Source organism: Ornithodoros turicata, chromosome 5, assembly GCF_037126465.1.
Source record: "Ornithodoros turicata isolate Travis chromosome 5, ASM3712646v1, whole genome shotgun sequence".
In the NCBI taxonomy this organism is placed as follows: Eukaryota; Metazoa; Arthropoda; class Arachnida; order Ixodida; family Argasidae; genus Ornithodoros; species Ornithodoros turicata.
This window is the reverse complement of record NC_088205.1, coordinates 7,561,093-7,587,315: the sequence shown is the minus strand read 5'-3', so window position 1 is coordinate 7,587,315 and position 26,223 is coordinate 7,561,093. Positions and strand designations below refer to the sequence as shown.

The following is a 26,223-nucleotide window of genomic DNA, read 5'->3' as shown; positions in this document are numbered from 1 at the left end:
TGTTCTTTATCACCCTTCCCACTTACGCATCTGCCGTTAACCGCATCCAAGGCCAGATTCAGGATGGTTCTGAACAGGGGAGGGGGTGGAGGTTTAAGATAGCATGCTTTTACCGCAGTAACTAACGAAAACTCGCGTGAGGACAACGGAGAGGGGAAGATTTCCCCTCCTCCTCCTCTTCGTGGTGAAGGGGAAAGACACGTGCAGTAGACTTTCGTAGCCCAGAGACTTCGTTAAATAGAGGCGATCAAACGAATGTATTTCGTTAAATCGAGCGCAACAACACATTGGCGTCCATGGGGACGCGTACGAGCGACGGTAATCGTTCGTTAAACAGAGGATTTCGTCAAATCGACGTTCGTTATTGAGAGGTTCAACTGTATACACTGCCTAAGGCCACTTAGAGCGGCCAGAGAGGTTAGAGAGGTGAACAAGGAAATTGATAGGAGAGACAGTCCCGATGTCCGGACCCCTCGCCCTTCCCCCTCTCCAGATCATCATTGACCGTACCAACATATTTTTTGGCTCGTAATATCATCAAGGTAACCCTGACGTTACGTTTCTTTTTTTTTTTTTTTTTCAGAGTGAAGAATGTCAAAAGCAACGTGCCCGAACCTGCTGCAGGGATCTCTCCTCGCACTACTCGTCGTGGCCGTTACAGTTTCTTCAGCACAGCCGTACAGGTGCGCTACGTTCTCCACGACCACTTTCGTTCTAGTTTATACTTCCCTATAAGTTATAACTTGAAAAAGAGAAAAATATAGTGTAAAAACTGTTTCTTTTTTTTTCCTTTTTTTTCATTAACATTACCTACGAAATGCACGCGACGAAATTGCGCAGAATTATGAGCGACGATGGTTGAACGTTGCCACGGGAGGAACCATTACAAGCTATGGGGACTGTGTGTTCCGTTATCATCTTACACGAAGCCGTTGATAACAGCAGAGGGTAGTGAAGAAAACGAACACTAATTATATCCAAGGAAATCCAACGGTTAAGCCTTCTTCAATATTCACAAGCTTTCGTAGTAGTCTACATTTCTTCAGGTGCGAAGAAATGGCACCTGAAGAAAGACACCTGAATAATTGTAGTCTACTACATGAAATGCTTGTGAAGAAGGCTTCACTGTTCTATTTCCTGCATAACGAAGCCGCTGACGTAAATGGTAGGAACGCCTCTGTCCCATTAGTCCAGTAATCTCGCCTGGATATTCAGATTCAGATATTCAGAAACCATGGTTGCGACTAACTGCCTGTCATTCCATGGGAGGATAAAACACCACAACTGAATTGAAGGCGCAACGCGGAAAGTGGGAGAATCTTTCTTAAACACTTAAGAGCTGCAAGCCGGTTTGGTTTGCGCGAAAATTAATTGGTATTGATCGTTGATGGTTATTCGCGCGAGAAGACGCTAATGTGAAACGCTGAAAACGACTTTGATGTAGTAGTTTGATTCCTCAGGACCAAGCGGGAAGTCTCGTACTACGACTCCCCGTTGGATAACGAAGAGTACCTCCTGGGACTGCTGAGGAACAGAGCCAGGTAAAGTAGTACATTTTATGTGTGTGATGAATGCAGGCGATGCGCTATTGTACGGAACTATTGCCCGTGTCTTAGCGTTTATGGCATTGGAAGTGTTAGGGTATGTAGTGGCGGTTTCCGTAGACACATTTCTCAAGCAGTGAAAATATCTTGTATAGGCGCACGGAGAGACGGTCCCGTGCATGAAATTTTACGCATGCAGCGCGTGACACGCACTGTTTCACGTAGTGTAATGCGCATCACCTTGTTCGAAAGCAGCGTGCGCCGGAGAAAAAGGGATTTGCGTTTTGGAAGAACAGTACAAACAACGCAGAAAGGGATGCAAACGCTTTCTCGGACCTTTTAACACTGCAGTTCTCAAACTAAGCGTACTAGCACGGCGTCAATGCCAAACACGTAAAAATCACATGTGCGGATGTGTATAGTGCAAAGTTGCACTGCACGGATGCAAAGAATATTTAACTGAATGTGCGTCCATGATTTACGCATTGTGTGTGTGTGTGTTTTCATTAAAAATTTCCACCACAGTTCCTTCTTGGGCAGCCAAGTTGGCAGTGGAGTGCCATCGGAACAGAAACGTGCCGGTGGACTCCTTGACTTCGGCCTGTCCCGAGGAGTGTCTGGCGCCGAGGCAGCCAAGGCCCGCTTAGGGCTGAAGATGGCGCACGATCCTTACGGGCCTGGAAGACGCTAGACCGTGTGCAAAAGTTTCCATCCGAACGTCCTAGCTGACAACAAAGGTTACAAGAAGAATGAGGCGTGTGATTGTGCCAAAAACTGAGCTGCATTTGGCGACCAATTCTAACACTTAAACTCAATGCTACGAGCAATATATCGAATTTCCGATATATCGAATTTTGTTCAGAACACGCGATTTTGCACGCATGTTCTAGCAAACCTATGCCACATATCTTTTAGATACTGTACATATCTTCCTGTTCTGTTTGTGGTAAACTTAATTTCTTCGAGGTACATTAACTGTCTTTGTGCGACTAACTAAAAAAGAACGCGTGTCGTGCACTATTTACCATCTCCTTGTTCATAACTGAATGATTGTCACTTTTGCGCCCCTTACTTAGTAATTTATTGACGCTGTATAGCTTAGGTCTTAAGGTCTCTCATATTTGTGTATATGCTGCGTTAAGCCATAATAATAAAACCGTCTTAGTCTATGTGCCATTGGACATATTACTGTGTATAATAAACAACACCGTCCAAATGGGATTCCTGCTACAAATGTACCAGCTGCTGAACGCATAGACTTCGAAAGAAGTGATTGTCAGAACAGAGGGATCTCGCTTCCAAGATGCCAGCTGCAGGTTTAGTCTAACACGTCTAACACGTCTACTGACATCATGCACAAGCTCGTGATGGCAACATCCATGCAACCGCAGGGTCTTCATCAGGCATGCTTAGACACACACACACACACGTAATGTTTGAGCGCAACGACCCAGAATTAGTAAGATGTTTATGAAGATAGTACGTGAATATGAAATTGGGCAAAAGATAGCCCTCGGTACAAATTACCTTTAATAGGCCTACATGGTGGCGCTCACAAAGAAGAGAGTCTTTCCTTTCAACGAATGACAGTGTGGTACAGACGCACAGAAACGTTCGCGATTTCTGTTACGGGCGGCAAATGGTCATTCGGCTCACACGTAGAGAAGAAGCCTGGATGAGAATTGGATGTTCTGACACTCTAAGTAAAATTTCTTTGCTGCCCAACGAAGTAGTGTCACAAGCAGCGATCAGTTCAAGGATGCAAAGGGGAAAGCAGTGTCTAAAACGAAAGAGCAGCTTCAGTGGAAGAGCAGGTCTTGCACAAAGATCTGTAAACGCTTGCGCTTCTACGCCCACGCAATAGACCTCAACCCGAGAAACGTCATCATGACCTTGGTAGACAGACTGAGACCGAAACAAAGCGGAAGGGGAGGGCGGGTTCCGCGAAAGGGCACTTCTTCGCTGCCTCCTATTGAAAAGAAAAGTAGGACCGAAGGTCGCGTCCCTTTCAGGGACCATCGTAATCCCCTCAAGACCTTGGCTTTCGGGCGCGACCTTGTTCGCCCCTATAGCTTCCAGCGCAGTTCAACTCTACCAAATTGGTGGCGCTGTCCAACATTATGACGTCATTTGTTTACAGACAGGGAGATGTCTATTCTGCGAATTGCGTAGACTATTTAGTGAGCGTACAGTCGGACACTGAAACTTTTTGTATAAACCGGGTATAGTACAAACCTCGTCCCACAGGACAGAAAGCAAACGGTTTGAGTCTGTGACTGTATGACAGGGAGTCTTCTAGTGACGTGCAAGTGGAGTATGGGAACTTCGACATTCGCAGCCGGTCACTGGAGATGTTCTGCATAATGTGTGGTACTAGCGGTATGGCCGAGCCGGTTAAGGCTCGTTGGTGGTAGCCAAGGTCATGGAGGCGGTGGGTTCCAATCCTCCATTAGCTGTGCTGTCTTGAGGTTTTCCTTGGGTTTTCCGAAGACTTTCCAGACGAATGTCGGCACAGTTCCCCCTGAAGTCGGCCCTGTCCCCCACTCCTTCCTGCTGTCCTCTATGCAGCTGTCCACACCTGTATGCCGTTCATAGCCACAGTTGCTTCGCGGCACTAACACGGAATTTTAAAAAAATGTATGCGGATGCTTTTGCACAGCCACAGTCACACTTAACCGTAACGCGCGTGCGCGTGGCCCGTGCTGACTCCAGCAGCGCGGAGCATTATTGGCTGTTCGGTTCGAACTAGGGCACAGCGCGGACGCAGCAGAGCGGGTGGTGAGCGCCAGTATCAAGCTGATTGTATGTCTGATTACTGCCCAACCTAGTATGGCGAGCCGCAGTCTCCGAGGCTGACCGCTGGTGTCTGCTCGCGTGTTACAGTTAAGTCTGACGGTAACTGTACTTATTATTCTATGCAGTATATTACGCGAGACAAAGGTGAAAATTCAGTAGGAAAGCAAGAACCACGGGTATACGTAGGAAGTGCTCCATATGGCTTGGCATCCCTCACCTGGGGAGCACAAGTCTGAGTACAGCACAAATTGCAATAAACTGCATTTTCTCTCGTGTGTATTTCAAAAATTTATAAGAAGGTCATATGAGAATGTTCATCTTCAAATGAGCCTTAGTACAAGTGAACTCCTGTCCAAGGATGATAACGCAAAATTGGGTGGCGTGCATACCACAGTTCCTCCTGATGGCACATGCGCAACTTAAGTAAAAATTATTCTCTTATCAACTGAGCATTTCCTCAAGCTCATTCATAAGATCCGCCGTGTCCTTGTGTAGACAAGATTCGTCGAGGTCGTCTACGCTGTTGTCAAGATCTAAGACATCTATCGCATTATCTGCTCTGCTTTCTTCCAGATCTCCTGAACCCTTTCCTCTGGCAGGTGATCCTGTGTCTGATGTGCTGTAAGTAAAAAGGCAAGCAGGCATAGAATTACTTATATAGCTTTTGGACAGTTTAGCATGGGTTAGTGCAAACTGTTAGTAATATACGGCACTGCGTACAATATAAGGTGATTATGAGAAGTGATATGTTGCAGCTCCATGCACAAAAACACAAATGTAGTCGATTCAGCCAGTTCGCCTACAAAGGCCTTGACATTCAGTAACATCCAGTAAAAGGTTAATGAAAGTACACGGTGCAGCAGTTACATAGTACTTGAAACCTGCGAGATTCTCCACATGGAATCCCCCTGGGCTTCTATGCCTGACCTGTCTATACACGATTCCATGATTGAGGCACGAAGCAAGGCAGTTTCAAGTGTGGTGGAATAAATCTGTTCTCACGGCAAGTTGGAGTTGCTGTTTTCTTGTTATGTGTGACGTGGGTGACTTGAACGTAGACGGATTATTACAAACTGTGTGTGACAATCCGCTCAAATGGATGACACTGTGGCTCTACATGTGCAGACTGTGCAGAAGGGAGCAGAAGTATTGAACAGAGCCAATGCCATCTAGGTTGAAGAAAACCTGCACTATGCCTCCTGTCCCCTCTTCGCTATATAAAATAAAATAGAATGCAAGGGCATGAAGAAGCATTATTTGATTACATTTTGCTTCTACCCTACGCTATATTGTCGGTCGATGCCTCCACTAAATTACAACATTCAAGCTTCCGCGTAGTTTGCAGAGCTCTTGTAAAGTTTTCAGGTTCAGTTGCATGTTTTATACAGAGTCGTATAAGAGCTACAAACACTGCTAAAAATGAAAAAATGGCTAGGAAGCAAGCGATAATGTAAAAACGCCGAGAATAGGGAACACGAAGGGACAGACACAACACAAAGTCTCAAGAGCCTTTGACTCAAGAGACTTTGAGACTTCGTGTTGTGTCTGTCCCTTCGTGTTCCCTAGTCTCGGGGTTTTTACATTATGCATTGCTAAAAACTTTGCTGCCTGCAGTTTTAGATGATGGGGCATGTACAGGGTGTCCCAGCTAACTGCAAACATATTTTTTAAAAATACATATAACACTTTTTCCAAGATGAAATCAATTGCAATATAGCATATGCTGAAGGGCACTCCCTAGGGGGGCATTAGCAAAGTCCAAAGGCAATGTCTTAATTAACTTTCATTAATTAACTTTTTAATTATAAAAGCTACAAAGTTGTCCCAATGAGAACATCTGTTCCTTTCGGTCACCTGATATCGTAGCAGTTTTCAGAACAAAAATCCGTTCGATAGATTGCCCGCAAAAAAATAATGAAGGAATGTGCATGAATTGCGCATCTTCGCAGGCGCGTATTTCCTTCATCCCCAACGTGAGAGGGGAAAGGAGTACAGTGCCGCCTCATGCGTCGAAGATGAGCTTTAACTTGCGGAAACAAAACAAAAACACATGTATCGGGTGACTCTATCGGAACTGGCCTTATCTTGGGTTGCATTTTCTGTTTCCTTTTAATCTTTTTCCAGGACGCGAGAGGCGATAGTGTGCTCTTTCTCCCTCTCACATTGGGGGCGAAGGAAGGCTTCTTAGAAGACGCGTCGTCTTCTAAGAAGCGCAATGAACAAAATAAAGAAAGAAATGGCGTTCCTTCACGAATTTTTTGCGGGCGATCTATCGAACGGATTTTTGTTCTGAAAACGGCTACGATATCAGGTGACCGAAAGGAACAGATGTTCTCATTGGGACGACTTTGTAGCTTTTATAATTAAAAAGTTAGTTAATGAAGGTTAATTAAGACATTGCCTTTTGGACTTTACTAATGCCCTCCTAGGGAGTGCCCTTCAGCGTATGCTATATTGCAATTGATTTCATCTTGGAAAAAGTGTTAGATATATTTTAAAAAAATATGTTCGCAGTTAGCTGGGACACCCTGTATTATTCCACATTTCACACAACTGTTCCAATTAATGCATTCTCCTGATTGATGCTCACACATACTGCCGCCTTTTCGTCGCATGTTTGAAGGGTTGCCCTGAGATGCAAGTGCTCAACGTACACATGCATTACAGATTCTCTGTCTTCCACAACATTGTGAGACAGGAGACTTCTGCAGTTCTTCTTCTATCAATGTTGCACAGATATGCGATAGTTGCGTAGTTTCAAAAGCGCTGTCATGCAGTATGCCATTCTGTATGTTGTACACTTGTAAACATTTTTAACGTTCAAGCAACACCAATGTTAATGAGCCAGCCATGCCTCATATAATACACGCACACTATACTGATATCTGAGTAAGTATTTCTACCTTGAAGTAACAGCCCTTTCTTGCTCTGTGCTTTCTTCTGTTTTCCAGGCATCTGTAATACAAAACTAAGGCTATGTAGAGTTTTAAGGTTAGAGAGTAAAAGGGAGGTAAAAGGAAGTGTGTCCAGATATACTTTCTGGTATTAAAGTGGCACTAGTAGGGTGAAATAGGCAGAATTATTTTAAGAAATACTGCTACTCCATTCTCTGTTTGAGACAGTATGTCAGTGGTGCTTAAAGTCACTGCTCACGGAGTTCCATTTTCCAAATGTGCTCGCATGCTCATGGTATTAACAGCACTAAACCACTGAAGACTGCATTGAAGCAGACAACACAGATAACAGCTTGAAGATTTGGAATGCTTAATGTGGCATCACTTCAGGTTCAGACACCCTATGTATGCTGCACAACAATAAAACTCTGAGCACAAAGTGCAAAAGACATTATGGGCATCTGTTCATACGGTAGCTGCAGACATTACATGACATTAAGAAGTTGACAACTAGCTGTCAACCATACTGGACAAAGGTAAAAAATGTTGCATAGGAGGGCGTAGCAGACATATGTGCTATTCTGTGGCTCTTGTCCAATACCATACCATTGTGTCTTATAGTTGTGGTAGTAGTGGTACAGCGAGTTGTAGCCTTTTGAGCGATATCTCCAAAGTTTGGCCTCTTCAGTCGAATGCACCTCTCTGAAAAATACAACATAATATCAGCTTCTGTAGCTTACTGCAATAAACAAAAGTGCATCAAACTTCACACACTAGGCACTGGTTGAGATGTACGGCTAGCCTTGGCAGCAGTCCCATGCTCCTCTGTCATATCTGTGCCAGTAAACAAAAATATGAGATTATAATTATTAAATCGAGTTAATTATACACATCAGACATAAATGTATCAACATCAGGAAACTCTGATGTTAACAGCAGATATTAAAGGAATACCTGAAGTCACAAAAAGTGGGGTGTCAATGTTACGTTTTCTGTACAGTCTAAACCTTAGGTCAGATGTTGTTTCTAAAACGGAAGAGAAACACGTTAAAAAGTAACGTAATTATACGAAGCAGCTACACTGTGAATGCTTGCACTGGACTTACCTGGAGAGGAGCTGTAACACCCTGAGTCATGTAAAATTGTTTGGAGCATCTTTTGCTCCTGTTCCTTTTCTGCATCGTCCTCTATTATTTCCGGCTCTTGAACTAATAGTGTTCAGGAAAGAAAGATCACAATCCATATCATGCTCACTGAACAACATGTTTAGAAATCTATAAATATTGCAATTATTGCATTAAAAAAAAAATAAACAGCTCTGCAACATGTACACTTACCGGAACTGCTGACGACATCTTGACACTGATGAGCTCGAAGCTTCTCCTGACGAATTTCCTGTAGTGTCTTTACTACAATTACATCCTTGGAATCGTCTGTCAGCAAGAAAGAACGAATCAAGTTACAGCAAGAGGTATTAGGGGTGGCACATGGAACAATGTCTTACCTCCTAGCTGTATCTTCGGCAAATAGGATATTCTTTGCTGAGGGGGAGGGCGCTTCACTGGACTACCTATATTACTTTCAGTGTCCGATTCTGAAACGTCAAAAGCGATTGGAAGTCAGCGACTGCTCCTTTGTGCAAGTACTGCTAACAAAAGTTCCGTAGACACTGACATAAAAAATGATAATGAATCCTCTCCAATGTTACCTTTCACCCTTTTTTCACATATACATTGACAATTTCCACCCCACTTAAGGCGGAACCACTTCTTCAGAAATCTATGGGCGATTTTCCTTCGCACAAGACACGTGAACGCTCTAAACTATCATCGTAAGATTGGTGCTGGCGTGTTCTCTTAGTTTTTCTCTAGTCAATGACGTATTTTTTAGAGGACAAGGTTGAGCCGTTGATTTTTTAATAAATTAAAGTTCGGTGCGTCTCGGACATATGCTGCCATCTCGATAGAGTGTTGCGCACTAAAATATTTGCGAATTCGGGCTCAATACAAATCAACGGATAGTCCTGGAATTCTACAAAATGTGTCATTGAGAAGGGTAAAGCAAGGAGAACACGCCAGTAATTCTGTTTTGACGATATTCTACGCCGTTACAGAGCGGTGTGCGAACAAACTTTCTCTATTGTCTTGCGCAGAAGTGGTTCCCCCTTAATGCAGAAAAAAAGAGATTGCAGTAGCCAAACAGAGCTTCACCAGTTGATCTGACAGGGTGAACCTCACGAGCAACAAGAGGTCGTGTTCATGTGTGCTACCAAACCACTGCGGTGACGCATCCAATTGCGGCAGGCAAATAAGTTATGCTTCAGCGCAGCATTACTTCACACAAGCTAGCATTATACGAGATGTTTGTTCTTTGTATAAGATTTGCATAAGAAAGCTATGAGGGCAGCACAGATGTTTTTTTTTTTTTAGGTGGGCTATACGGCCAGTCGGGCGTTTTGTCCAAGAGTGTACGTAACTGCTAGATGTAAATTTTCCTTAACTGCATCAAAAAATTTTAACATTTAGTTTTTTGGAAAATGTGAAACAGCACAATTGGAGCCAGTCATTATATAAAGTGTATGCTTGTTTCAGATTTTTTATAACGGTGCCTTTAAATACTCACCGGCTTCAATTCTGCTATCTCACATTTCCTCAGAAACCTCTCACTAAAAAGATAATGAATTTTAGGTAATTAGTCATTAGATTTGGGCACAACTGAATTTTTGCAACAACTAAATTTTTCCAATTCTGAATGCTAAATTTGTGGCTGTTACCCGTACCTCATTCGATAAATGCGACACTGCACATGTTTGTGCTGTAGAGGAGTTTGAATGCTTACCATTGCTCAGCAAAATTGTGAAATAACAAGGCATGTTAGCATTTATCAGAGAATACACACATTTCACGTGGGTGCCACACCGGAATATTTCCAAAACCACCGCACTGCTACTAAACGTTTTTGCCGCAGTTGATTTCCCTTAGATTGTCAGGGTACGGCTTAGTAATCTACAAGCACTGCAAACAACTGCGTGTCGAAGGATACTCACCCCCCGACGCCCAGATCGGGTGGAATATTGCTCCGAAAGAAAACCTCGGACACCTTTTACCATTTGATACCGTTTTGATATACGTATACCGTAAAACGTGAAATGAAACATCTTTGCAAGAATTCGATTTCGAAAATCTGTGCGCATAGCCATCTTTGTTGCGCATTCCCTTTCAAAAAGATGCCCTTTGTATGCAATGTGTCATTACATTTTCCCTCGCAATAAATTTCCAGGCTCTTCCAGGGCTTGCTGCGTTCACATTAGGACAACTTCAGTACTACTAAATGTGAGTATGGCCTAGATTAGCTTGTACCATGCTACCACTAATTAATAAGTCTGAATGGTTCGCACGGTTTATGGCTGAGCACAAGGCAGTGATCTTCACCTAAAGGTCTCAACAATAGGATCCCACTCTTATGCTACAAAGCCATTATAGAAGAGATGTGGATGTGGAGTGATACTGTGCAAACTGGGGAGTGAGTGTGTGCAAGCTGAGAGTTTAGTTAGAGTAAAGCTTCATGCTGTGGCAAGATTAAATTTAGTGGGTAAGAATGGTTATCCAGCATCCTTTTTTTTTTAAACACTTTGCATAGTGAACAACATTTGTTGTAGCCTACTGTGCTTTCTTATAAGGACCCCAAAAATCGACAATGGTAGTTACAAGCCCAATTACGGGGATGTCTTTGTTAAGTTGCTAGGGAATACAAAGTGCTGCTGCATTACCACATAATCTAATGTCTGTGCAACACTAGAGGTTACTTTTGGAAGAGGTTTTCATGAAACAACTCATTTCACAAAGCTGGTGCCTTTGCCCACAATCACTCGCTATTAAAAGGAGACGAGGACATCAATCACCACTGTACTTTTGATTCGCCCTCCTCGCAACATCAACAAAAAGACAGAAACAGAGAGAGAGAAAGAGATGTAAAGAATGAGATTGTGTTTTCAGTCAACTTTCTTTTATTTACAAACTGCTTGTCCAAGGGAAGTTTGGCTGGGGGCTGCGAGAGCCCACCGTGCTGGCCGCAGAGACAGAGCAACAGAGACAGAACATGCACTCTCAGAGGTGTAGGGGCTCGCTGGGGCAGCAACTGGGGCAGTTCTTGCCCGCGGGGCTAGGCTCAACACCAGGCTTGGATGCCAGGCTCAGTGCCAGGCGGGGCGGCCCAGGAACATGCCCCCGGCCGGGCGCAGGAAACCCTGGTACAAGCCATGGCGCCCTACACAAGTGGGGAGTGGACACATGCGTCACTGAAAGTCCACTCACACGTAGACTGCCGTATGATATTTTCTGTATCTGCGACATAACTGTATTTGTGTTGAGATGAAGACACATGATATGCTCCAAATCAGACAAGTGCCCACACGCCCAGTTTTGAAATTGAACGTCAGTAATTCTATTGTCAGCTTTTTTCTTGTTCAAGAGGGTATGTTTGTCATCAACCGCAGAGCATTCAACCAAACACACAGTCAGCCACCCAGGCAACAAAGAGGAGGGGGCAGCAGCTGAAGGTGAGCATCGTTACATGCAAGAATGTGTTATTCTAATGTGGAAAGCCAGAAACGGAGGGAAATGAAACAGAAAACATGCAAGGACAATGGCGGAGTGGACAGGACAAAAAGAAACATGCAAATAAACCCCAAGCTACCTCTTCCAAATGATCAAAACAATGAATGCACATGCTAGATCCCAGTTTGTCCTGTGATCTGCAGATGCAACAGACAAACAACTGCAGCCAACTTTGTGCAAGCACAACGAGAGACATTCTTTAATGCTGCACTCATGTGCTGTGGTCCATACGCCTAAGCAACAGTGGTTCAAAGCTGGGAAAACTGCTTAGCAAATGCCAACCTACAATTATACTGCAGGAAATAAGGCACCGACATTGTACTCACCAGTAAAGGCGAAACATGCACAGGAAACCCTCCAGTAAAACCACTAGGTCTAGCCTTTTTTTGTCCTACGTCTAAAGTCTAACAAACCAAGGCAGAAGACACATAGCCCTCGAAAATGCATTTTATTTGCAAAGCTTCCATTCGCTTTTAACTAAGGTGTACAATATAAGGAGTCTTCAATATATTAACAAGGCTTAGACTACACACAATATTTTTTTGTTAAATAAGCTTTTAACTTTGTGTCTCTTACAGAGCCAAAAAAATGCAACTAAGCAAAACGGAAATAGAGCAATCGTAATGCAATAAACAACACACGGTAAGGACTAGTTAGGAGCAGTTTCTCCGAGTGTAACACCACTGGTATACCAGCAAGGGCTCCTTGAATGAGATACCTTCACAAGAATAAGAAACGTGAACCGCATGGAATGCGTCAGACACTAACTCACTCAAATAAATTACACAGCACACACACGTGCCTTGTAGCAAACATGTGAAGTGGGAAACAAAAAAGAAAAAGAAAAAAGGACCACACAAAAATGAGCAGTCACGCGACTCAAGGGTGCCCGTTCAGATGGCCCGCAGAGATGCGTCTAGGAAAGTAGGTGCAAAGGAGTCGTGCTCAAGTGGCCAACAGCAAAAAGTTTGAAACACAGCCGAAGAAATGCGCAAGGAGAAAAAATAATAAAACAAAAGAGGTGGCACAGCTGCGGTAGCCAGGCATCTTCTCGTCGCCAGGTGGCGACAGTGAATGGGTGTATGCTGCTAGCCAGGAGCAACCCCTTCCTGTTCTAGAAATAGCGGGACTGATGCACCCCTGCAAAATGGCAACACTGACACGTGTTACACTGATATCTGTATGCAGGCCCAGTAAAGAAGTGAAAGGCTATCACTCAATTTTTTCTGCAGTCTATACTGTACCGAACATTGCCCAGCTGTGAACCGCTGTATGCATAGAATATACTTGTGCGCGCAATTTGCTACACACATACAGACAGAGAAAGGTTGACGTGCAAGAGGCAAGCGATCTTGGCATGCACGTCGGTTTTGTACCCCCACACCTAAGTGTCTAGACCTCCTTGAACATTATGTGTTGAAAGCAGTTTTGATCGAGCTTTCCCAGAATGTTCCAGGGAACTGACAGGACCACGCAGCATAGGCAGCAATTTTGCGTGCCAGTATTTACAGGCTTCCCTTCGAAACTCAAGAAAACAAACCCTAAAGTGCATGTGAAAGCACCTGGCATCAAGTCAATCCACATTCAATCACATTTTCAATACATTTTACATTGATTACAAAGAACAGTTGTATTCACCTTCGTCGAAGCTGACTACTACGGGCTCGATACTAGCCGGGAGGCCAGCTCCTAGATCTGGCTGTTTGCCAGCCGAAGCAGCCATCAGTGCTGCTGCCTCAGGATTCATCAGTGCTGTATTTCCTGGCTGAGCAGGCACTGGGAGTATCACTAACAGGGGAAGAAAGAAAGATCAGAGTATTGAATAGAGTCGTGCCAGCATTACTTAGCACGGACATTTCTCCGTTAAAAGTGCCATAAAACTACACAATATAGAAATCAAATAGAGACCCTTTCACTGCAACAGGACATGGTGATAAAAATGTCCATGTTCACTCTGCAGCTGTAACAGACATGGAATTACTGGTGGCCAAAGTGGACAAAACCAGCTGATGCCCAGTATGTACGTATACTACAAAAATATAGCAGCAGCAGCACTTCAGATTCTTAAAGGGGCACTAAAATGCTCGCACAAGTTCACTTCAAATTACGTTACACACTATGTTAATTTCGCGCTTGTCGTAATTCAAAACTTTCATTCCGTTACGAAGCTACAATCAAAATTATACCAGGCTTTCTTGCCTCAGCACTAAGAAGTGAACGTCGCAGCGGTGCTTTTAGCCCATGTTGTATGGTGCCACGCCGAACACAAAGAACAAAGTGCTCTAATGTAATATTGCTCTCACTAGAACACTTGTGTTTACTGTTGTGGGCTGCAATTTAATAAACTGGTACTGAAAAATTCAGCAGCGCTCTACGAATGGATCAGTTCAAAATTCACGCACGCACGACAGGCATGCACACACTTCTCCCGTTATCTGATTGGATGCCGCCAATCTTTGGTTCCCGAGGATCCCCTCGTTGCCACCAAAGATGGCTCTGTTTTCATTGCATTTTTCTTCTAAACTGTAGCGCCGTGTGAACTAATTTAGCTTGCATTACACGCACATTATATTACACATATTATATTACTGAAACACAGACTTTCATTTGAAAACAAGTTGTTTCTGTGTTTTAGTGCCCCTTTAAGTGCTTATCAGTGTAACTTTCCACTATTTGTACATTTATAAGTCATGTTTGTATGCTCCAGGTCCATGCAATTCCATGCTCGAGTCACACCTGCAAAGTATGTTTGTCTCACAAATGATAATTTGGTTATTCAACAACATCTGGTATCTTAGCTGTCATTCCAGGCAATATATTTTTGTAGCAACCCGCTGCCATGTTGCTATCCAGTATTAATAAATAGTTTGACAGGATCTTCAGATTATTACCAGTTCGATATAGTGAAAGCCTCAAGAAAGCAAGAGTCAGAAAATGATACTGCTTTACATGGGACACAGTGTTCTTTGTGCGCAGTACTATCAAGCAATTGGATGATTTCAATGCAAGCAGTCAAGCTTCTAAAGTATAAGTGTTCAGCATACCACTCAAAAGGAGCTTACACCAACACAAAGCTCTAACTACTGCAAGCACAAAACATTACAGCAGCCAGTGTTTCCCATGATGAGATCACAGCTTTAGTAATGCTCAAGCACGGACACACTCAGCTACGCCAAAAAAATGGTTTTCTGTTTCACACATCTCTCCCTCAATTCCCAAAACATATCGAAGAAACTTGAGCGTAATAAATGAGGCAAGAAATTGCGGGAAAAACTTCCCACTTCAATGTCACGCACTAGTGTTGGGCATCTTGGTCAGAGCTGAAGCTGCAGCAAGGTGAGGGACTAAAAAGAAGGAGAAAAACATAAGGGACATCCTCAGCTGAGTCTGCAATGCAGCTAAGATAATTAAACACAAAATCTAATGCTCGTAAATGAAATTTGCTTTTTCGGTCTCTATCAACAGGAAGAGCGATCTAGGTGACCCAATGAATATACGCCTTGCTGTGTGTCAAAAGATGCTAAGACTTAGGAAGGAGGTTACAACACATGCAAATCACGAGACAACTTAGTCACTAAGAACATGTTAGCACATAGTCCCACAAAGCCTTGGTACCAAGACAAATCGGTACAACAAGAAACAGCTCGTCAATACAGCAAAACGTTGCCTGAGCAACACTCACATATATACTACATTAGTCCTACTATAGTGCAATCTCATTAATTTGAACTTGGAGGGACTAATAAAGCGGAGTTCGAACTAACGGGACCTGCTCCGAATGAGGGCTAGTTGCGCGGTGGGGTGCATACTAGCTGCATCGGAGACGCATCATGGCTTGTCAGACTCATTCATTCCAAAATATTTGTTTACAGGCAAGCATCAAAAGTTCAAAACGTTTAAGCCTAGAAAAATCTGTTATATGAGCTTGCATTCATTTCTTCAGCCACGACTCAATCAACCCAGCTTGCGATGTTGAGCCCAACTCAATCGCGAACGTGAATATTGCCAACCCAGTCAGAGAAAATATCTGCTGTCATCCACGCCTTTTTGATGGCTGTGTCGTCAACAGGAACCGTCTTGATCCTCCTAATACAGCATTTTGATTCTTGCTTGATCGATTGATTGCTTCATGCTTTGCAGACGAGTAAGCATCATCGTTCCGCACGTTTGCGCACACCATTACAGTAATTCATTTCTCATTCCTTTTTCCTCTGGCACAAGTATTGCGTTGATAAGTACAGTCAAACCGGCAGATAATAACCGATCGCGTACAACGATATACCGTGCACAGCGATCTGTTTTACTTTGAGTGTCAAAGTATGCATTGTTACGATGGACCTCGCCACTCCGAGTACTAGCATTCACCCTTTCACTGTTTGCAAACAAACGGCTCAAACCGGAAGACCTACAGGGCACAAAACCGGTTAACGCACCCTGGTGGCACGGAGACGGCGAAAGGGTGGGTCACGCACTTAGTCGTCATACCCTTAACCCACAATCCGCACTGGCTTGGATGCTTTGTCATCTTTGGAGCAGACAACTTTGTGCTATGGCAAAGGGGGGTTCACATCGATCCAGTTCAGCGTGTCACTTGCAGTCAACGATGGCGTCTCAAACGAAGAAACTCAATAAGAACCCGAAGAAAGCTCAATAGCCCTGGATGTCAAGCTCACAGTCGCCGACACTCATCATCGTGGAACAAAGCTGACATCCATCGACCAGAACTACGGCCTTTCCAAGTTGACAGTTTCGACGATGCTGAACGCTGACGAGAAACCACGAACTTGCCAGTTATGGTACAAGTACGAAATGCGATGGAATCTGGAAGCACACGCATATGAACCTCATGTTGTCTACTGAATGTTCTTCAACATCGACAGCGCCAAGGAGAAGACAAAGTCGTTTATTTTAAAGTAACACCACTGATGGCTGTACAGTTTCTCTATGCGCCATGGTATGAGGTGCATAAGGTGACTATCATGAACAGGTTCCTGAAAGCAGGTTTCATTCTGCCAGTGCCCAGGGGTGATGATGATGATGTGCCTCATTTTGATGCGGTAGAAATGAGACATCGTAGCAGGACAACGAGAGAATAAACAGCAATGTGCTACCAAAGTGGTAATGCCATTGTTTGCAAAGTTCAAACAGGTGAAATTATAACGACACATCTGACGAAGGTGAGGATGTTTCGTCGTCCACTACCTACCGCATTTCGCATAGTCAATGTTTTGAAGGCCGTCATAACGGAACACAGTCCCTCCGCGGAGTACACCTGGATGCATTTGAGCATGATGCTATGTAGCCCAGCAACTACCAGAAGCAGCCAAAACTAAAAGGCTGTTTTAACTAGCATTCTGGTTTTTCCAGCCTCTTTCATAGCGCGTCTCTTTTGCGTCGCTTGCGGGATAATGCGCACGGCGTTGACTTGGGTCAACCCATGTACAGCGATGTCCCTCATGTACCGCGCATTTGCACGATTACGAGACAACATTTTTTGTTTTTTTAAATGCAATCCTGACAAACCTGAGTAGTCTTTGAATCGAAACCCCATGGGAGCCTGTCTCGCGATGAGAGGCGAGGCAGAGGGGAAGGAAGGGTCTTTTTTTTTTTAATTTCTCGTTGTTATTTGCCATATTTTAACCCACATGTATCCGTGTGCAATGCTTCGTATATTGCTGGATTGCACATCTGCTCGCCATGGCACCTACGCGCACGTTTTGCCCGGCTGCCTTCAAGCGCAAATTGGTTGAGGCAGCCAAAGCGACAGGAAACAACATGGGGGGCTGGAAGGCACTACGGAGTCTCGGAAGCGAACGTGCGGAGGTGGTTGAGCCATGAAGAGAAACTATTCGACTGTTCATCGGGCCGCAAGGCCTTCAGTGGTCCAAAGAGTGGATGGCAAGTGGACATAGAGAAGGGCCTCGACAACTACCGTAATTTCACGCGTATAAGCCGCACCGTAGATAAGCCGCAGGACGCGTTTTTTGGGACGTTTTGAAAATTTTCTGACAGATAAGCCGCACCCGCAGATAAGCCGCGGGCAATACGAGACGACTGATTTGTGCGACAAAGGAGACCATAGAGAAAGCCATAAACCCTGTGGTCCGTACTCCGGGATCGGCAAATGTACAACAGAGGAGGTCAGTTCTGGAGTTCTACCAAGATCGGAATTGTGCCCTTGTCGGGTGTTTTTCGTGAACTGATGGGTCACTGATCTTCCAGAAGACGTGAATCACTGCCACCACTTTCCTTAAAGCTGCTTGTGGGAATGCACCAGGAAGATCAATCTACTCGAATGTGGACCCGTCCCTGTTACGCACTGTTCGTGCATCGGCAGGGCAGTGCTGTTCCAGAGACACTGTCGGCCCTTTCGTTAAAATCGGCGTATGGGGAAAATACCAGGAAAAAATAGTCATCAGATAAGCCGCACCGGTGGATAAGCCGCAAGGCGCCCGTGAGAGAAAAAAATCGCGCATAAGCCGCGGCTAATACGCGTGAAAATACGGTACATCAGGGATCTGCAATGCAAGTGCGTCACCGTGACAGTGATTCTAGTGAAGGCACGTCAACTCGCCCTTGAGGAGGGAATCCTGCCCACAACTTTCAAGGACTAGTCTTGGTTTAAAAAATTCATGAAAAGGGCCGGATTCTCTTTGCAAAGACAAACGTCAGTGTGGAAGCGACATGCTGTTTACTTCAGAGAAAAGATGAGGGAGTTTCAGTGATACGCAATTCCGCTTCGCCCTCAGCATGCATACCCGCTAGGCAAAACTGGCATGGTTCAACTAGCTGTTGCAAGTGACAATCGAAGAGGTGAAGGTGCGCACGACTGGGTGTGAAAAGCAACAGACCACTGTCGTGCCGTCCTGCACAGCAGCCAGGAGGAAGCTGCCCTAGTATGTGATTTTCAGCAGAAAGACTCTGCCAAAGAATGAACAATTCCCACATGATGCCATTCTTCGGTGCATCGAAAAAGGATGAATGACATCCGAACTCTTCAATGACTGGTCGAAGGTCGTGCGGTTCGTCGGCCGGGAGTTTTCCTTCATCGCCGTTCCACGTTGGTGGTGGATGCATTCAGGGGTCAAACGGGTGACCACAGTGAGGAACTGATTCACGGCTGCAACCTGGTCGTAATTCCCGGTGGCACGACGTCGCAACTGCAGCCTCTGGATGTTTGCATCACTTACACACGTCCCTGACATGTCAGCAGTGCGCTGCCAGACCCTTCCGGGCCGATGCGTAGTTGGGAGATTGGTGCGGCCCGGCAATTTTGTCCGAATAAACCATCGCGCACGTTCACATGTTCGAATTACCGGCGTTTCCCCCGCCGATATACGTACGACTTTGACGGAGACAGAGCACCAGCTCCAACTGTGCAGAAACTTGAATCGAGAGATTTCAAATTAACGGGATTGCACCATTTTATCGTTTTAGCAGCTATACAGCATGTTAGCACTGTGTATGGCACTAAGCAGTGAAACTAGGGCGCTTTGTGAAGCATGTATTGGGCATGCCCGGATTTAGCTTTGTATCTCGTTGGCATGCAACTAGGTAGAGTAACTCGGGTGATAGACTATATAGCGTATGCTCAATCAGTCAAGTGACACTCACATCCCTGGGTTCTGGGAGCCCCCAGCACGTCTGGAATGGCCGCTCGGGGCCGACTGTGTAAAAATACACAGTGGGGCTTGCGGCAGCCACTCGGCTGATTTTCCCAGTAGCATGGGATCTGTGAACGGTTTTTCTGGAAGACAGAGATAGAAAGTGCATCTGAGGCAATGCCCATCAGCCACTTGTGTTACCATGAAGCGAGGCAATAGGTATTACATGGGCAGAAAGACTCAATCATGCCCTTGCGTAATACTCGTGCAGTCGGCAGAGCAGACAAAGTTGTTTTTCAGTCAAAGATACCAGGTGCCACATACTGCTCTGGTACGGTCAAGTCCAAGTGAGACATACATTCATACTGGAATTTGACCTGCCGAAATGGATGGCAGCACCGCAATGAGAGCTTTCTTTTTTTCTTTCATTCCCCTTTTTTTTTCTAATACAGTCAGCCCTTGGTTTATGAAGGATTAATGATCATTAGTTAGTAAAATCATTAATTTATCGAGGGATATTGAGGTTTGGAATGAGGAAGGGGATGTGGTTTGCCCCAGGGGCACCGTAGGTAATTCGTAGAGGGTTCGTAAATCGAGCGTGGACTGTAAACCTCGTTTGCGTGACACCCTCCATTTGTAGCAGGTAGAACTCCTGGTACAACTAGTCAAGATGCTTGCTTAAAAATCATGTCACAGTTTGTCGTAAGCTGCTCCTAAGGTGCCCCAAAATTTGATTTTTTTCTGCTCCAGGAAGTGTTTCGAAACTTGTCTTAGCTGTTCCACCCCTGGAGTCCTACACATATTTTCCGCAATTTCATCGTGAACGTGTCCACTATTAGCAAGCCCCCTACAGGAAGAATCCTGCTGAATACAGTAGTTCAGTTCTTGCAGCAATGTTACACATAATGCCAGGAAGCAGTGTCCTCACTAAGAAGCTAAATATCTCCGACTAATGCTGCTTTCTCAGTAATGTCCCGTAAGCAGAAACGAGCTCAACTTTTTTCGCATTATTCCCCCTAAGAAATTCCACATTCATAACAAACTGCTCAGCAAATGAATGTTCAAATGCCACTAGTAATTGCAGTGGCACTAGTGGATAAACATTACCATTCAAAAAAAATTTAAAATAAAAGAAGACCCGATAAATTATGTTGTGGAATGCTAATGGAACATGGCCTCGTCATTGCCAAGGCACATTTTCCTAGCTAACATCTGCAACGAATTAGTGAATTCCTCAACGACAGAACGTGCACACTCACCCTGCTTTCCATGTGTCGAAACTTGCAACTTTTACGCATGCAGTTGCCTTCTTTCCAGGCAGGGCACACAGTCTCTGTGCCTAGAGCTGCTTCACAGTGCCGAAATGGGCAGTCGTCACCCTGAAGGATGGGCAAATGTGACAGGTATGGATCCCCCCTAATGCACAAAATGTTGCTCACCTTGGTACAAGTGGAGTAGAAGTAAAAGTAGCAGTCATCATTTCGCCTGTCATGGTTTGCAGCCATCATACTTGCTTCTTTTATATTTTCTAACGGTAGTGGCGTGTCAACTAGCTGTTTGCTGGAGCTGTTTAAGAGAGAAAAAAAAAAGAGCCCTCCAACTTTAGCGGGTCACACGAGCACCATCTGAAGACTGCACACTTTTTTTTTTGTGTGTTACAACACCAGCAAACTATGATCAGGAGCAACACACATTGTTCGCAGGAACACCTTGTTTGCCTAAGTTGCCTTTCACTTGCTAGTAGTTAACGTCCATTGCAAAGGATGATGTACCCAACCGATACCTGTGCCTTGCCCTTCAACTGGTACTGTGCTTGACGAGGTGCAATTAGGTTCGGCTTAGGCGCAACGTGATATACATTGATTCTAATGTGGACAGAGCATTTACCCTGGTGGAAAGTTCTCTAAGCAAAGGGCAAATATTGTCGCTGGCTAACACGAATGGTTGCCCACAACTTGTTACTGGAACCTTATGGCGCTAGAGCTTCCGAAGGTGTGACACATCTGTGGCAAATTACTTAAGTAATTAAGTAAGTATTAAGTGTGCAGAGATCCCCAACAACAGTTGTTGCACTTGCAGCAAGTTGCACTTATACGTTAGTGCACTCGGTTTAGAGACCCACTCAAACTGACAGCAAGTGGCTTGCACGAACGCTTTGACATATACGCCCTTATTTGAGTGCTGTGCAGGGGATTGTGGCTACTAGCCGCCACCAGCTTTCGGAGGGCTCTTACAGGTAGAAAGGAAACTTCCGGAGCTCCTCCCTGGAAGTCATGTGTCACTACCCGTTTGGACCGATTACCAATCGCGCTGGATTAGGAAGTCGTCTGCCCCTGGCGCTGCCCGTAAACAGGTTACAGAAACAAGTGGGAATTGTGATGTCATTATAGCTGCAACAGACACGTTAGATAACTCGTTGCGTACTTTCGCGAAATAAATTATGACGCGTCTTTTGTAATCAGGGATTCCCGCACGGCTGCCTCCGCCGATGACAGGCACCTCGCGTGGCGATCACTTCAGAGATGTTGGTAACTAAAAAGAGGAAACATTTAGTGCGGACAGCACGTAGAAACAAACATTCATAAATACTGCGACGAAAATGCGTCCTTTTTTAGTTCTGGGATGCCATATTATTAAGTCCGTGGCGCCTGTCATGTTAGCTTCATTGTTGTAGGTGCACTGGATTCAGGTGGATTTAGGGACCTAGTAGCACCATCTGCCAGTTCCCTCATATGCCAGTGCCCTCAAACGTTTTGCGCAAGCCACTCAAGGCTCGAACACTCCATTTGGGGCAACACTCGCACTCAAAAAGTTTCGTGCCAGCAGGCCCAGGTGTCGAGGAATCAACACGTGCTCCACAAGACCTTCAAACAGCTCCAGCAGTAGGGAGAAAGCTCCATTTGAAGCAACAACACACATTGCCAAATGTCTGTCTGTGAAGTTCTATGTCGATATTACTGCGATTCCACATCGTTGCAAGGCATCCACTGGTACGTTTTCTGATGTCCTTGCTTACACGCGTCAGTTGATCGCGTAAGTACCGTTATTTCATCAAAATACTTAGTACAAATGCAAGCACACAAATGTCAAATATTGCTGTTTTCCCTCTTTTCTTTTTTTTTTTTTTTTACGAAGGCTCGTCGTTGCACAGTAACGTCTGTTGCATTGCTTCATCTCTTGCGCTTGAACACCACAGAAAGACAACCCAGTTGTGCCAAATTCTCGCAATTTGAAAAGAAAGCATGACATCAGCATACCTGTATGCTACGACAGTAAGTCTCTGCACACGAGAGAAAGAAAAGGTCGGAGAAAGCACATGACAAAGCGTCTGTCCGCTCAGAACATACGTGCAGTTGCTGTGGTACCTTATTTGAGAGCGATCCAACAAGACCGTTCAACGTGCACGAGGGGAAAGGGAAAAGCTGAGGGGCTGCGCGAAAGGCTGACCTACTTTTGTAGCCTATACCAATACATTTCTATACATACTCAACTCCTGCCACAGAACAGAAACAATATTCTAACCCGCGTATTGTAACATAAAATATCTGACAAGAAGCGTAGGAGCTGTTAAGGTCTCTCATCATGCAGAAATCCAGATAGCAATCCCTTTCTGTTTTGAAGAACATGGCAAAAACTCGCCATACGAGGTGCCCAATGACCTGTACCCTATGTCCCTGCCAAATTCCAACAGGAACATCAAATCAGCACAACGCTTGTCAGAGCTACAACACGGCACCCTTCGCTTCAAGAATAACTCCACTGATCTGGGTTCTGCGTGGACAGGTTCCCGCAAAGCTTACGGAACACCCCAGCGACGTACTTTCTCTTCGGTGCGACAAGATAGCGGAAGGCGGCTCGTTCACCCGTTCAGAGAGGTGCACGTGTGCAGTGGTAGACACATCGCAATAGTTTTGGTATTGCGTGATCGTTTCAATGAAAACTACTGCAGTGTGTTGCTACGAGTCATCCACCACTCATCACTCATGGCGAAGCAAAGTACTCCTGCATGATGACATGCATGACCTCAATTTCTCACACCAACATGTCAATCAAAATGTCAGGTGACCATGCAACATAATCTGTTGTTTCCAAGTGGGCCCAGTGCCATCACATAGCACATGACGCCAAGACCGCATGTAATACGGGTCATGCACCACTTATCATGCACCAAACTGACACATGTATACTATCCAATATAAACAAATTCAATATAAACAAATCCAATCTATACAAATACTATCCATATATGGGCAGATGCTTTTCATTGCTCCTAGTTCAGCATAGTTCGCATCAAGAACCAGATGTGTGCTGTCATATAGTCCAAGGTGCACCAAGCTGCACAATACAACGTAACAGCTGGGTTAAGTCCCAGCCACAGACTAGTAGCCTTATTAGCATTCCACATAGGTCGCTCCCTCAACAGGACATGGCCTTACTACTTGTGAGGCATGCACTATGCTTGGCCACTGGAGCACTGCACGGGACGTATTTTTAGGCCCAGGCCCGAGACCAGCCTTCCTTTGATTTACCCCCCCAGGGCACTGCCCAACGGCTGCATTCCTAGCCCGGGCCCAGCCCATGCCCACCAAAGAAAGCTTTACCCGGCCCAGCCCACGGGCCGAGCAGTGCTCTATTGGCCGCATTGGACTCGGGAACGAAAATTAGGACATGCAGAGGGCAATTACCGTAAGCATACTTACTAGCACAAATAAGATGCTTGCTAGAAGTGTTGTGCGTTTGTCGGGCTTGGAAGCGCACAGGAGAGGAGTATTTGAGGCTGGTCCCCGACAAATTGCAGCGCTCAGAGAGCGGATGATCCTAGACGACGGCCGGGTTGTCTGCACTGACAGTGCATCCTACACCTGGCCCATGTGCTGGGGGTCTGCACACACACAGGTCAAGTCATTACAACTCACACCCACATAGAGGTTATGGTAGTGACTCAGTTTTGACATGTCAGTAAAACGCTCGCATGCGAAACAAGTATGGAAGTTTGATTGGTGCTGCATTGCAACACTTGCAGCTATTACTTTTACTCTGTGTGCTCCTTGTGCAGCACCTTACTATTAGGAAGGAAGGCAGATGTGGCAATTCTAAAACGAATAAGATTTCCAAGCGTGGGCCAAGCGATACTACTCTACAGTGTTTGAAAGCAAATGGTGAACTCGCTAACGCAGTAAAGGCTTGAGCGATAACAACACTTTTCTCTCAATCAGCGATCGTCACCGAAGAGGAACGGTACGTTTCCCTTTTATTTCCCACGTCTACATTACTGCGGAAATAACGAGAGACCAAGACGCTGCAAATGGCGAAAGAAAAAGTAAAAATAGTAGCACGGCCCTCTCTTCTACACCTTTCGCCATGATGTCGCCGACGTGCAAGTAGCCACCAAAACGCCGTGCGAAGAGTGAAAAGCCCCCATGCAAGTAGCCTGAACACAGGTGTTTGTGTAACAGCATACAATTTGGCACTCGCATTTATTTTTGTAAATTTCGCGTGACGGTCGGACTCATGTTAGTCGTGCAAGAAAAACCTGTTGACGAGAAATGTGCTATAATTAGGTTAGTGCAGCTTCTAAAATTCGCAGCTCCGAATGTTACTTGCCGCGAGGCGATGTATGCAATATGAATTAGTAATGTAACGGGAAAGAGACTGAATGGGCTTTCGAAGCCCTTCTATCGTGCCGCATTGAAAATCGCCATGCTGGTGGATTTCAAAACTACGTACGACCTTCCGTGGGCACAATATCGACGCAGCACACAGTCTTTTCTGAAAAACACTATACGAGGCTGCAGAGACGTATTTAAGAACCACGAACAATTAATTACCGCATCCTAAGTAAGGCACCTTCTCGCTTAGGCTTAGCAAGCTCCATTGAAATGTTTTCAAAGCGGTCTCGGTATTATAAGTACCAATTTAGCGGGCTCCAGGCGAAATTCCTTCACCGAAAGGCTCCTCGTTAGCCGGCTCTAACCTATAAAAAGCTACGCCGGCAGGGATAATGCCACAGAAACACACTTACACTTTCAAGGTGTCAGAAACGAAGAGCAAAAGCAGCGTCTGCGTATCAACAAAATCTAGGTGGCGATTCACTTGAACAAGTGGGAGCAATGGGGTCGAGAGTATTCAAATTCTAAAGAGCGGGCTCCTTGAATATCGGACATCTGAGCGTCAACGCTGAAGCTCAGAACCGGGCTTATGCGGTAGAAAAACTGGATCAAAACAATGCAGGGCAAAGCAGAGCACGAATCAGTGTTTTTCCACGTGTTTAGATCCAACAGAGAGTGAATCAGTGTGCTACCAGAGGAGGATTCAGGATTTTTCTGATTGTGTTCCGGAACCTCCTCCTCCTAGATTCGCCTCTACCACCCACGTCTGCGTAGCCAGAAAAATATTTCGGGAGCGGTTCTATGGGGACTTTACGTGGGCGAGGAGGATTTCACCCTCGTTTCCCTCTCCTAAATGCTCTACCAAGTGTACGATTTCGAGGGGTTTGAACTCCCTAAACCGCCACTGTTACAGCACATATTTTATCGCGGACGCAGCTGGATAAAAAGCAATAAAAAGATCTGCTAAAATAGATCAAAGTAATAGATCGAACAAAACCAGTATGGTATATTGGAAGAATGATAAAGTAAACCCAGCAGGAAATGTGTTGGACCTCATTCTAACCACGCAAGTTATTCTTTTGAACATCCCAGTATCGCTCCTTGTCAAGGTCGATCTTTGGCACCCCCCTTTTTTGGCGGAATTTACATTAGTGCACAGG

The 26,223-nt window shown here is 45.0% G+C and overlaps 2 protein-coding genes across 7 annotated transcripts in view; one reads left to right on the top strand and one right to left on the bottom strand.

Annotated features, from left to right (window-relative positions):
* The window catches only part of LOC135393917 (diuretic hormone class 2-like), an 88,928-nt gene extending 86,210 nt beyond the window's left edge, over positions 1-2,718 (top strand). For all 3 annotated transcript variants that reach the window (XM_064624267.1, XM_064624268.1, XM_064624266.1), the window contains 3 exons: positions 584-683; positions 1,461-1,541; positions 2,070-2,718. In XM_064624267.1, the coding sequence (XP_064480337.1) occupies positions 592-683; positions 1,461-1,541; positions 2,070-2,235 (339 nt within the window). In that variant the 5' untranslated portion in view covers positions 584-591 and the 3' untranslated portion in view covers positions 2,236-2,718. The remainder of the gene's footprint in view (positions 1-583; positions 684-1,460; positions 1,542-2,069) is intronic.
* A 1,881-nt stretch (positions 2,719-4,599) lies between these two features.
* Positions 4,600-25,586, bottom strand: LOC135393909 (zinc finger CCCH domain-containing protein 11B-like). Of its 4 annotated transcripts, none has more exons than XM_064624250.1 (15): positions 25,477-25,586; positions 24,155-24,336; positions 20,894-21,020; positions 20,714-20,833; positions 19,465-19,597; positions 15,147-15,194; positions 13,489-13,638; positions 8,739-8,828; positions 8,572-8,667; positions 8,341-8,442; positions 8,189-8,260; positions 8,009-8,068; positions 7,841-7,936; positions 7,244-7,295; positions 4,600-4,959 (listed from the first exon to the last, which is right to left on the bottom strand). In XM_064624250.1, exons 3-15 carry the CDS (start codon positions 20,960-20,962, stop codon positions 4,782-4,784), a joined length of 1,266 nt encoding a protein of 421 aa, XP_064480320.1. In that variant the 5' UTR covers positions 20,963-21,020; positions 24,155-24,336; positions 25,477-25,586; the 3' UTR covers positions 4,600-4,781. The 4 variants fall into 4 exon arrangements, with proteins under 4 accessions (XP_064480320.1, XP_064480321.1, XP_064480322.1 ...); XM_064624251.1 differs by lacking the exon at positions 25,477-25,586 and adding an exon at positions 25,367-25,468; XM_064624252.1 differs by lacking the exon at positions 25,477-25,586 and adding an exon at positions 25,283-25,353.
* Positions 25,587-26,223: the final 637 nt, after the last annotated feature.